Consider the following 13,481-nt stretch of genomic DNA (forward strand, 5'->3'; position numbering starts at 1 on the left):
TCCTTCATGCACTTGGTACCATTTGTGACAATTTTGCCCTTTATTTCTGTCTCCCTCTCCACCATTTGTTTCTTGCAGTGCTTTTACATTGAGCTCTGGAATAAACAGGTGTCACTGATGGAGCATATCCTATGCGCCAGACCCTGTGCTAAAATTTAACCCTGGAAAAACATTTTTATTCAACAAATACTTTTTTGAGCACATAAAAGCTACACACTGGAAAGTCCCAATACTAAGGGCCTGGAGAGCCCAGAACAGTCAGGAGAACAGGCAATGCCCGTGGCGGGCTAGGTGGTTCGGTGGGGAGAGCACAAGGTGCTGTAAGGTCTCATTCCCCTCATTGAACCAAAGAGGAAATTGGGACTTTGAGAAAGGAGGTGGCTTGTCAGGGGCAGTTCTCAAGCTGTGGTCCATGAACGTCGGGGGTCCCTGAGACCTTTTCAGGCATCCATGAGGACCTCCCTTTCCCAACTGCATGATTTGTGTGAGGCTGGGGTTTTTCATACCTACAACTAGACAACTAAACAGCATATTTGGAGAGACTGAATGCAGAAGTACACATGAGAATCTAACCTTCCATTAAGCCTGATATTAAAGACATCAGTGAAAATGTAAAACGATGACAGTCTTCTCAATTTGTTTTTGTCTTAGAAAATATAGGTATTTGTAAAGTGTGATTTTTATTACCATGGAATGGAGTTTTATATTATTTTAAATGAATTAATAACTACATTTTTAAAATTCTGCTTTAATTTCTAATACAGCAAATATCGATAAATAACCCACATAAAAATTCTTTGGAGTCCTCAATAATTTCTAGGAGTACAAAGAGATCCTAAGGCCAAAAAAAAAAAAAAAAAAATTACTAATTGGGAGATACAAGTGTCAGAATATACAGTAACTGTTCAGTAATATTGCTGTAAATTAATCAATAGGATTGCCTATTCACAACAGCAAAGGCATGGAATCAACCCAGGTGCCCATCAGTAGTGGATAGGATAAAGAAAACGTGGTCCATATACACCATGGAATACTATGCAGCCATAAGAAAGAACAAGATCATGTTCTTTGCAGCAACATGGATGCAGCTGGACATCATTATCCCAAGTGAATTAACAAAGAACAGAAAATCAACCACTCATGTTCCCACTTACGAGTGAGAGCTAAACACTGGGTAATCATGGACATAAAGATGGGAACAACAAATGCTAGGGATTCCAAACACGGGGAAGGAGGCAGGGGAAAGGTGTTGAAAAATTACCTAGGGAGTACTATGTTCACTACTTGGGCAACGGGATCATTAGAAACCCAAACCTTAGCACTATGCAATATATCCGTGTAATAAACCTGCACACCTACCCCCTGAATCTAAATTTTTAAAAAAATTACATTAAAAGATAGGAGCGCCTCCTCCTTTACACCACCTGAATTATCACGGCACGTAAGTCTCACACCCTATTTGCCAAGGCCATTCGTTCCTAGCTCTTTTACAGGGAGGTCAGCTTTCTCAATGCAAGTCTGTGGGACGGATGCAGAAAAATTCCCCCAGCCTCCCCTTTGATCCTGCCCCAGCTGGTCCCCGCCACGCTGAGGGACGCGCACCCTGGGACGCGCACCCTGCTGCCCGCAGCCGGAGCCGTTCGCCACACCCCCGTGTTTATGTCGGCCCACGGGGGTTGCCTGTCCCTTTAATTGGCATGTACCAAGTCTTTCCAGGTCACATTTCCTCCCTACGTCCCAGCCGTTTGGAATCATTAGCCAAAAGTCCAAGAGGAGGGAATGTGGAGACAGTGTTGTATTTCTGCGGGGAGTTCTGGGCCGACCGGGAGCGAGAGAACGCTCGAGGACGAAGCGCGCCATTGCGGCCCTCCCCGCCGCGTGCCGTAGTCCAGTCCCAAGATGGCGGCCACCATGAAGAAGGCGGTGAGTGGGGCGCTCGGGGCTCTGGATGCGCGGGTGGCGCCGAATCTCGGCCGCGGGGGTTGGGGCGCGGGATGCTGGGGGTGCGCAGCTCCGAAGCCCGGCGTGGGACCCGAGGCCGAGGCCGAGGCCCTGAGAGCGGCCCCGCGGCAAGGCCTGCCCGCGCCTGGCGCCCTGAGCGTTTTCCTAGGCACCTGGCCAGCCGAGGCGGGGAGCCGGGGCTGGGGCCGGGAGCCTCCGAGGGCCCTGGGCCGCCTCCCGCGATGCCGAGGGTGCCCCCGGGGAGTCTGAGGAATCTGCAGCCCCAGCCTTGCCCCTAAGGTGTGGGAAGTCGAAGGTCTCGTTGAGTGTGGTTGGCCTTGACTCGGGCGTTGCACCGGCATGATCGCATTAGCCTCACTGGTTATGGGTAGCTGCTGCTGGAACCGTGGTTACGGGTGAGGAAACTGAGGCCCAGAGATGGGAAGTCACCTGCCTCAGGTTACGCAGCTCATAAGGGGGACAGCAGGTTCCTGCATCCCCGGATTATCAGGCCCAAGAGCCCCCGTGTCCAACCCGGAGCTGCCCATGTCCACGCTCTATGCCCCTGAGTCCTCCAGGCTAAAACCAGTATTTATTGAAGACGGACGATCTGCCGGCCCAGCAGCCGGCCCTTTATCCGTTATCCTCCCCGCAGCTCAGCAAGTGCAATGGGTTCCTCCCCACTTTGCAGGTAGAGAAACTTAGACACAGAGCAGTTAGGGGCCCCAAAGTGACTCAGCTAGTAAGAAGCTGAGCTGGAATTCGAACTCAGGTTTGGTTTGCTTTTTCTCAAAGCACACCTATGTAACCACTAAGCAGGCTAAACTTCCATGTCGGGTTTATAAACCCGTGGCTTCCCAGATGTGTAAAGATAGCTAGACAGAAGAAAAAGAAAAGTGGAGAGGGGGAAGGAAATAACGACTGACAATTTGGGGAGCTTTACAGTGTGCTAGGTATAGCTGTACTTTTTTTTTTTTTGGGGTGTATTGTTTATCTTATGTACTTTAGGGGAGATACTGTTTTTATCCTTATTTAACAAATGAGAAAACAGGCACGGAGGCAAAGCTAGCATTTAAACACAGGCATTCTGACTCCGGAGTCTGAGTTTTAAACTGCTATAGGGGGTCTTCCATGAGAATCTCTTGGCTGGCGGGATTTGCATTCATTCCACTTTTAAGACCACATTAGAACTTCCTTTGCTTTACCCCCATCCAGTACCACGTAGTCTATGCCATCTGTGCCTGGTGTAGGGTGACCCATTGCCCCGTTTTATATGAATTTGAGGGACTGCCAAAACTGGGAACGCCCCAGCTAACTCAAGATGTGTTGCTCACCCTACTATTCTGCCATCCAAAAATTCTTACTGAGTCCCAGAGTAGGGTCCAGGGCCATGGTGATTCAAAACAGTATGAAACTTGGTGAGATTCACTTCACCTCTAGTTTGTGAAATTGGGCCCTCTGGTGTTAGGTATGGCCTTTAATTCCTTGAAAGATACTAGTTGTGGTTCACTCCGTTTTATAGGTATGGAAACTGAAGTGCAGAGAGGTGAAGTAAATGGTCAAAGAGGAAATGGCAGAAGAATGATTTGAACCCTGGATTTTGATTGCAAAATTTCTAATTATCAACTTTTTTTTTCCCCCTTTCATTGATTCAGTAAATTTTTGGGGGCATGTAATATGGCATAGTCTCAGTTTTAAGTGGAGACAACTGCGGTGACCAGTGAGGAAGTTCTTCTCCCCTTATTCTTATAGCCCCAAAGAACGTATGTTCCAGGACAGAGGCAGGCATTACTCACATAGTCACACAGAAAACTAGTTTCTCTGGTGAGAACTGTGAAGGAAAAGTACTTACGAAATGAGGGCCAAAATGAGGTCTGTTTTGAGATCAGAGAAGGCTTTCCTGGGAAAGTGCCATTTAAGTTGAGATCTGTGAGATTATGTAAGGAAAGGAAGGGAGAGTTGGATAGAGAATGAAGCATTCTAGCGAGGAGTATCTGCAGAGACTCTGAGTACATTTAATATAAGGAAGGCCTGATGGCAGATAATCAGGGGAAGAAAGTTTGAGCCATGATGGGAAAAGAACTTGTAGAAGGGTAGGTGGTGGCCAAAATATAAAAGATCTTCGTTAACTTTGAAGCCTTTGAGAGTCACATGATAGATGTAATGTCCTCCTGTAGATGTTTCCAGTGTTATGAACAATTCCCGATAGATTATCTTACATGTACGCTTTTCCCCTTTGCCCTCAATGGGAGAAAACAAACATGTATGCCAGTGAGTGAGAGTGAGACAGAGAGAGAGAGCCCTTTGAGTTTAATGAAAAGCAAATCATGTACAATCTGGAGTACTTTACATTTGTAACACATCGTTCTCTCTCAACTGGTCATGATTTTGCTGGGGAGAATGTTTAGATGAGATGATTCAGTACTCTCATCTCTAAAGTTCTGCCTTCTAAGATCCAGTTCTTGACCATAAGGAGATCTGCACTTTGATTTCTGTTGATTATCCTACATACAAATGTTCTTTCCTCAGAGAGGCTACCTTTGACCTTTATCTAAAGAAGCCTCCTTCACTCCCCAGGCCCCCAAAACTTTCTTCTCCTAAGCTATTGTATTTTCATCATCACGTTTGTCACCATCGAACATTATCTCGTTCATCTTGTTTTTTTCTCTTCCTCCACCAGGATGTATGCTTGCCAGGTGGGATAGTGGCTCTCTTGTCATGGCATATAGGAAACAGTAATTGTTAAATAAACTACTGCATGGATGAAAGTTGAATACAAAAATTAGCTGGGTATGGTGGTGTGCACCTGTAGTCCCAGCTACTCAGGGGGCTGAGGCACGAGAATCGCTTGAACCCAGGAGGTGGAGGTCGCAGTGAGCCAAGATCACGCCACTGCACTCCAGCCTGGCGACAGAGCGAGACTCATCTCAGAAACAAAAACCAAAAAAAAAAAAAAGAAAGTTGTTGAGTACAAATACAAAGCAAAAGTTTACATCATACAGACTTGGTAGATATATTTTTAAAAGTAAAAATAAAAGACTGAAATTGGCCAGAATTTATTTCTAGGGACCCAGCTGTCAGTGCAGACTCCGAGTAATACCTAGACTTGGTGTGGGGCATGACCGAGTATGGTTCTGTTTCCTCCTCTAATCCCGTAAGATACTAGTTCTCAAGAAAAGAGCCCGGGGAATTTTAATTTTTACCTTGGATCTCGAGCAGGCGTATTTCTCTTTGGCCTAGCAGAATTTCCTTCTAGATCTGGATCTGTTCTTTGTAATGATTTTTGATAAGCAATATTCAGGATATAAAATGCTTGGCTATCATTTGACTGACTCCATCATCAAGCTTTCTTCCACATGTTCATTTTATCAACCCTGTAAGGTAGGAACTAGCTTCTTTTTACAGATAAGAAACCTGAGGAGGTTCCATAGAATTGGGTAATTTGCCCAAGATTCCTGTTTGCTTGGATTGGATTCCAGCCTGACTCTTTCCACCATTCTGTGTGCTGCCTCAGATACTGTAGGATATGAAGAGCTTCCAGAAGAATGCACATACTATACATGCCATTTTGCATACAGTCTCGGGTTAAATTGACCTGTCAATGTCCATTGACCCTCCCCTAGTTAAGAATTACCCACTTCTGGCTGGGCGTGGTGGCTCACGCCTGTAATCCCAGCACTTTGGGAGGCGGAGCCTGGCGGATCACCTGAGGTTAGGAGTTCAAGACCAGCCCGGCTAACATGGTGAAACCCCTTCTCTACTAAAAATACAAAAATTAGCTGGGTGTGGTGGCACGTGTATGTAATCTCAGCTACTTGGGAGACTGAGGCAGGGGAATGGCTTGAACCCAGGAAGCGGAGGTTGCAGTGAGCCGAGATCATACTACTGCACTTCAGCCTGGGCAACAGAGTGAGACTCTCTCAAAAAATAAATAAATAAATAAATAAAATTACCCACTTCTTGCCAAAATGCAGCTTCAAGAATTGTAGGAATATTCTAGGACAGTGAGACTAAAACAGAAGCCTCTGTTAGCCATCAAAGGCACTGACATCTTACCTTCTGCTGTAAACAGCACTCCGTGGGCGGCATGCAGTGTATTTGACTCACACATCAACTTTAGCCCTTAACCCCAGTGGGAAAACCACCAGAAGGATCTGGATACCAGGGGCCAGGTCTGTGCTGATGGCTGTGGTTTGGTGGGGCTACAACAGGAAATATCTGCTTTGGAAAGACAGAAAGCAAATAGCCAAATTCTCTCTACCACATTTTGGAAACTATGTGTTTATGAGTTTGATCAAGCATGATTTAGGTTCAGATTCAGAAACCATGTATTAGCCTCAGTTATGTGCCAGGCAGTCCTGCACTGGATCTGTTCATGTGAATGGCTCTGTTGAGCCCTCACTGTGACAAATGCATCTCTAAATACCTGCTAAGGTTTTCAGGGGTTCAGTATTTAACCAAATGGCATCTACTCTTCAGGCAAACAGGAACTCTTCAGAATTCTTTGCTGTCTGTTTGCATAGGGAACTGACAGTTCTCACTTAGGCAAAATGACTTGTGTGCCAAGATATAGACTTGGTTTCTTAAGTGTAGCTCAGTGTTCCCCAACTTCCATATTCATCAAAATTATGCATACGGTTGAACACTCAAAGCTAGACAGAGTGTGATGTAAAGAGTTTTTTCTGGCTATCTTCTGGATTGTTGATGTGGAATGAGAGCCTGACAAAGGGGAGGGCTATGTGATATTCTGACCACTGAGCTCTGTATTGCTCGACACGGCCTTTCAACCTCTGAGAAATAAAAGGTCGCATACTTTAAGTCGATGGTCACGAGAGACCAGGTCAGGGATGGACCTGGATGTTGTGAGCTCATTACTGTTATTGCGAAAGAACCAAAAGTAGTTCTTCAGTATGAACTATTTTTATACACACACAAGTGTCTTTCCTCCTTTAAACTAGAATCAGGTGCTCTGGTTTTCATGTTATAAATGGAAGGGAAACCCTAAGGAGAGTCTGGTTTTATTTTTTAGCTTTATTTTTTAAAAAATATATGGTATCTCCTTGAAAATCTGATGAAAGCAGGCATCCTGCTGCCTCTTCCAAATGTTCCTAAGCCTGTGTACACACACACACACACACACGTGCACATTCCCACAGACCCCTGTTCGCATTCAGTTTCCAAGAACTCGTGGACCTGTGCGACCTCTGGAGCCAGTCTCCCTGGGTTGAAATCAAGCTCCACCACCTACTGGCTGTGTGGCTTTGGGCACATTATATAAAGTGTACCTCAGTTTCTCAATCTGTAAAATAGGACTGGTGATCCTCCTTAATAAGATGGATTGGAGGATTAGCAGAGATAATAAAGTACTTATAGGAAGTTTTGGCACATAGTAAACTCAATCAGTGTTACCTATTTTTTTTATTATTTAATGGGTACTTTATGTTATCCAAGTACTCTTTATTTGCAAATTTGTAAATTTAATCACATTAAATATTAATTTTTAAATACTAAACATTCAGTTTTCTTCATTTTTTAGTGAAGTAGACCTTATTAAGACATTTAAACAGATCCTACATTATAGACATAATTTTTGCTATGAATGGAGTATAGCCACTGAAATGTACAGTGACCCTTTAGCCAGTAAGCTCATGCAAGTTTTAGCTCTAAGGAAAAAAACACTACTCTGAGACATTTACCAATATATTTGACCGCGTGACTTTTTGTTCCCTGGGTCATCTTAATGAAAGAATGCTCCAACTTGAGAAAGTCTGCTCTGGGCCAAAAGTTGGCTTTTTTCTTTCCTTTTAAAAGGACTTATTAATTGTTCTTTATATCTGCAATTTTTTATAGCTTAGGAGTTTATTTATAGAGTATCAGAAAAGTTTATAGATTTATGAACAAACCTTAAGCTGGTGTAGCAAAGAATAAGGCATTTGTTAAATTCTGGACTTCATGTAATTCTTGACTGTATGAGTGCAAGTAGCTTATTGAGTTATTGTTGAGAAATATAAAAAGCTAACTTATAACTTCTCCATTAAAATTTTACAAAAACTTAAACACTTTTTTCAGGCTGCAGAAGATGTGAATGTTACTTTCGAAGATCAACAAAAGATAAACAAATTTGCACGGAATACAAGTAGAATCACAGAGCTGAAGGAAGAAATAGAAGTAAAAAAGGTATTGAAAATAATTATTAGAAGAATAAAATTTTTTTGTACTATAGCTACTAAAACTGAACTCAGTTAACAAGTGAATATATATTTCTCTGGGCTCTTTGTTGCAGATGAATAATGTGATTCACTGTAGTTAAGCAGAAAGTCATTTTTTTAAAGGGATATGCGATAACTTACAGAATTATTGAGGAACTTGAGTCTAGACCGAGGGTCCAGGAACAAGTCTTGGAGAATTTGGCTGGCGATGGAGCAGCTGTTGTGGCCTTCACTGATCCCAGAGTCAGCTGTCTTCCCAATGAGGAAGCCACTCTTGCAGATCTAGGAACACCAAGCTGCTGCTGCCAGTGCCACCTACCCCTGTAAATCGGGGCCCGTGTCCAGTCGTCTCCCTTGAGTTGAAATCCGGCTCAAGTGCATTTGACTGGTGGAATTGAAGTTATTATCACTTGTGCATGCTGGCAGAGCATTCATTACCAGCATGATTTACTTGCACCCTATCAGCAAGCAAGGCTGAGAAATGTAGGTTGGTTTTTTGGTTTTGTTTTTGTAGGAGGGCAGAATTCACAGTTGAAAATTGTTAAAATAGAAGAAATTCTGAGTGACCATAGGTGCCTGCTGTCCACCACAGGGTGCTTATAGCAATCTGAAAATATCCAGAGGACAATGCGTTAGATAGCTCTAGGTCCTTGCTTGTGAAATGTCCTCTAAAAAGTTACAAATTAAAGTCTTAGAAATTCTGATGTGGTAATAATACCTTTGTGAGAGGGTCCCTCAGAGAGTTGGTGTCCCCAAATTACAACTGGCCTTTAGCCTGCGTCAGAGAACTTTGGATACATTTTCTTTGCCATTTTGCATTTATAGAAACAACTCCAAAACCTAGAAGATGCTTGTGATGACATCATGCTTGCAGACGATGACTGCTTAATGATACCTTATCAAATTGGTGATGTCTTCATTAGCCATTCTCAAGAAGAAACACAAGAAATGTTAGAAGAAGCAAAGGTATGTTCAAAGTTAATTCTGAAATTAGAATTTATATCATTATAAAGAACATGTCATTGTAGATGTAGGGAAATAGTGGATGCTAGCGATAGCTAATACTTCCTGCCTTGTTAAGTCCCAGACATGCTCTGAATGCTTTGCCAGCAGGATCTTATTGAATCCTAACAATGACCTGTTATCCCAATTTAGGGACAAAGAATAGAGGCTTAGAGAGGTTACAGGATTTATTCAAAGTGACACATAGACAGTGGTCTTCTGACTCCAGAACCTTGCTCAAAACAAAGTATTTAGAAGGTATAGCATATATTGAAGCAGAAAAGAAAAATCCCCTGTAACTCTACCCAGAGGTAACCATTCATAGTGAACATTTTCCTGTATTTATTTTATGTTCTCTCTGCCTCTCTCCATGTAGTTTGCTTCCCAGTTTGGACAGTTAATGTTCCAGGAGGAGCATTTTTGCGGTTTCGTTGAATGTTTGTTTGTCCAGCAGATACTCATTGGGAGCCTGCTCTGAGCCAGGCACACAGGCCTTTTCAAAACATCGTTTTTGATGACTGTTTAATATCATGTTGATGGTTATCAACTGGGGTCACGGGTCTTATTGTTAGCATTAATTTGTTTCCAGTATTTTGCTGTAGTAATGTTACTGTGAGCATTCTTCTACATAAATCTTTGTTCACATTTAGAAAATTGTTGTGAGGAAATAGAGAAGTATAATTACTGGGTCAGCATATGAGTTCTCTGATAGTATCTGAGACATCTGATACATGGTATGAAATTTTCAGTTCACATGCCTTCTAACTATATGGCAGGGACAGTCCCATCGTTTGTCTATGAGAAGCTGACGGCAATTAAACCTTTCCTAATGCTTTTGCTAATTAACCTGATTGCTGAAAATGATAGTCGCTCTTCTTCAAATGTCATAAAAAGCAAAACTTCGTATGAATGAAACCCACATTTAGTGAATCTGGGGAAGAACTATCATTTACTCCTGTGTCTTCCCATGCAGGCATGTTGTATGTCTCCCTTATGTTTAAATCTTTTCTTCTTGGTCAAATTTTGTGATTTTTGTTCTTTTTATTTGTTTAACCATTTAAAAAATGTTTGGAAGTATTCCCAGATAGTTCATGGTTTTTGTGGCTATTGTGAATCCCCTGCCCCATGCAGAGATAGATACTGAACCTTGATTTATTAATTTTTTAGTGTTTGAGATGGAGTCTTGCCCTGTCGCCCAGGCTGGAGTGCAATGGCGCAATCTCGGCTCACTGCAACGTCTGCCTCCTGGGTTCAAACAATTCTCCTGCCTCAGCCTCCCGAGTAGCTGGGATTACAGGCGCCCGCCACCACGCCCAGCTAATTTTTGTACTTTTAGTAGAGACAGGGTTTCACCATATTGGGCAGACTGGTCTCGAACTCCTGACCTTGTGATCCACCTGCCTCGGCCTCCCAGAGTGCTGGGATTACAGGCGTGAGCCACCTCACCCGGCTGAACCTTTATTTTTTTACTCATTTGTTCATTCTAGAATTCTAGAATGAATGAATTGAGTGCTTACTCTGTATCAGGTTCTGCCCTGTACTGGGGATAATTAGGGACAACAAAACCTGCCTAGCCCTTGCCTGCATGGAGCATATAGTCTAGATGGAAAGAAAGAAAAGTAAACAAAACTGATAATGAGTAGAAAGTGGTATGAGGATAGACGTGGCTTTAAGAACATAGGGAGAGGAATCTATACTAGTCTGGACATCAAGGGTCAGGGAAGGGCTCCCAGGGAAAGTGCTCAGCTAGCAGCTGAGGAATATGTGGCTATTAGCCAGAAAGGGGCGGAGGGTGTTCTAGTCATGAGAAGCAGCATGTATAAACGGCCATAGGATGACGGTGGTGCAAACATAGACCTGCAAGAAGATGTATTTGCTGGAGATTTGGGAGCACCTGAAATTGTGGCCACATCTTGGAGAACTCCAGTCAGTTGAGTTGAAGAAATTGTACTTTGTCTTAGCAGGGGTCAGCAAACTTTCTGTGAAGGGCCAGAAGTGTACATATTAGGTTTTGTGGGCTGCACGGCCTCTGCCGTAATTGGTATGAAAGCAAGATGAGTCAATCTGCATGGCTGTGTTCCAATAAAACTTGACAGAAACAAGCTTCAGGCTAGATTTGGCCTGTGGGCTGTAGTTTGCCCACTCCCGTCCCAGAGCAAAGAGGAGCCTTCAGAGATTTTTGGAAAAGAGAGAGATGATTGGACTTGTGATATTAAAATAACTTTCTAGTGTCTTATTTTACTTATTAACCAGTGTTTCTCAGTATAGAAATTTAGAATTTATCCCTTTCTAGCAGCCATATGTCTTATTTCTATTTCTTGTTTTGTAACAGTGATTCTCAAACTTTTAGCACACATAAAAATCACAATCACCCACAGGGCTTGTTAAAAATTCAGATTGCTGGGCCCAACCCAAAGAAGTTCTTTCAGGAGGGCTGAGGTAAGGGCCCCAGAGTGTGTATTTCTGACAAGTTCCCAGGTGATTTTGTCCCTGATACTGGTCTGGGGGCCACCCTTTGAGAACCATTGGCTAGATTTCTAAAACAGCAACACTGTCAATATTAGATGTTCTTTTGTTTCTAATGTTAGTGGGTATTTGGTTTGTATGATTTCATATTTTTTTGTCATGTTTAGGGAAAAAAATTGTTTTGATCCTAGCCAGGAAGGAACTTATGACTTTTTTTTTTTTTTTAAACAAAGAATATATGTTAACATTTAATCTATTAATGAGGGAAGCATTAACATTACAAAACTGGTTTTAGAATTGAAGAGGCTAAGTATCTATAGATAGGTAGGTAGAGAGAATTGTCCTTTGGAATTGTATTTTTAATTATAAATTGACAATTTATAATTGTATAAATTTATGGGGTAAAACGTGATGTTATAATTTATTAATACAATGTGAATAATTAAATCAAGATAGTTAACATGTCTATCACCTCAAATACTTAGAAAACTATCTGACTTTTCACTGGGCAAAGCTGCTCTGTCTTACAAATGAGGCACTTTTTACCACTCTTTTCCAAAGTGTAGCCCCAGAGGTCTCAAAGTCAGGGCAAATTTCTGCCAGATTTGGATCCTAAGTTGTTATTCTTCATTATTGGTGGTTGGTGGTGTGAGTTTCTATCATTTCCTGTAGTCTCATAGTTATTTTTGTTGTTGGAAAAAGCTGGGTTAGAAGCCAGCAGGCCCAGGAGAAACTGTTTATAGAAGTCTTTGTATTTGCTTCTTTATTAGAAAATAATTTAGAAATTAATTTTTTACTCTTTTTTGGATCAGCAGAAACTGAGAAAACAAGCTTGATTTATTCTGTGATAAGCAAGTGTGGACCGTGAATTCAAAATGCCCGCATTCAGACACTTAGACCTAATTATCAGTGTTACTTAGCTGCCTGTCCAAGTTTAGAAGGTTCTTGACCTAAAACTCTTCCCAAATATTATTTCAGACACAGATGCTCAGAAATCATCCAATTGAATAGAATTAATTTAAATTATTTTTTTTCCAGAAAAATTTGCAAGAAGAAATTGATGCCTTAGAATCCAGAGTGGAATCAATTCAGCGGGTGTTAGCAGATTTGAAAGTTCAGTTGTATGCAAAATTTGGGAGCAACATAAACCTTGAAGCTGATGAAAGTTAAACATTTTATAATATTTTTTTATTTGTTTAATAAACTTGAATATTGTTTAAAATGATAATTTTCCTTCTTCAAATGACATGGAAAGCAAAACTTTTTTTTTTAAATTTTCATTTATTTAATGGAAACTTGCCTATTTTCACATGTCTGCTTATTTATTTTATATTTTTAAAAGAAGACAGTATTCACCTATGTATTTTGCATAACGATTATATCAAGTCTAGGAGCTTCGTGTCATTAAAATCAGTTAAGCAATCTTTCCTGTTTCTATATTATTTAGAATATTTGTTGTTGCAATTTTCACATAAGAAAATTTAACAGTTGTGTCATGTTGTTTCTGTCTGATTTTAATTGCTGTCTAATGATGGGGAAAGCACGACAAAAAGATGTACAGTCCTGCATCCTTGCTTATTTCACAACTAAAGCTTTGTCACGGACTTCAGAATATATATGTATATATTTTATTTAAATATGTTACATATTATATTTAAACATACATATTTAACATATTTTTTACATACCTATTAATATCAGAGATTTGAGTAAAAGAGTGGGTAATGTTTAAACATGTGCCCTTTATACAAACAGGGCAGAACCACAGAAAAACATCTTAGAAACCGAGAGATGTGCAGAAAGAAATGTTTAGTGTTTTTTTTTTTGTTGTTTAATTTTAGATTTTTGGTGCTTTGTAATTAA

General features: G+C 41.4%; 1 protein-coding gene across 1 annotated transcript; it reads left to right on the forward strand.

The window, feature by feature from the left end:
• Nucleotides 1-1,883: 1,883 nt before the first annotated feature.
• On the forward strand, nt 1,884-13,042 carry PFDN4 (prefoldin subunit 4). Its single transcript, XM_005569385.4, has 4 exons — nt 1,884-1,923; nt 8,011-8,118; nt 8,976-9,116; nt 12,657-13,042. Exons 1-4 carry the CDS (start codon nt 1,900-1,902, stop codon nt 12,786-12,788), a joined length of 405 nt encoding a protein of 134 aa, XP_005569442.1. The 5' UTR covers nt 1,884-1,899; the 3' UTR covers nt 12,789-13,042.
• The last annotated feature ends 439 nt before the right edge of the window (nt 13,043-13,481 follow it).

This window comes from Macaca fascicularis, chromosome 10, assembly GCF_037993035.2.
Source record: "Macaca fascicularis isolate 582-1 chromosome 10, T2T-MFA8v1.1".
Lineage (NCBI taxonomy): Eukaryota > Metazoa > Chordata > Mammalia > Primates > Cercopithecidae > Macaca > Macaca fascicularis.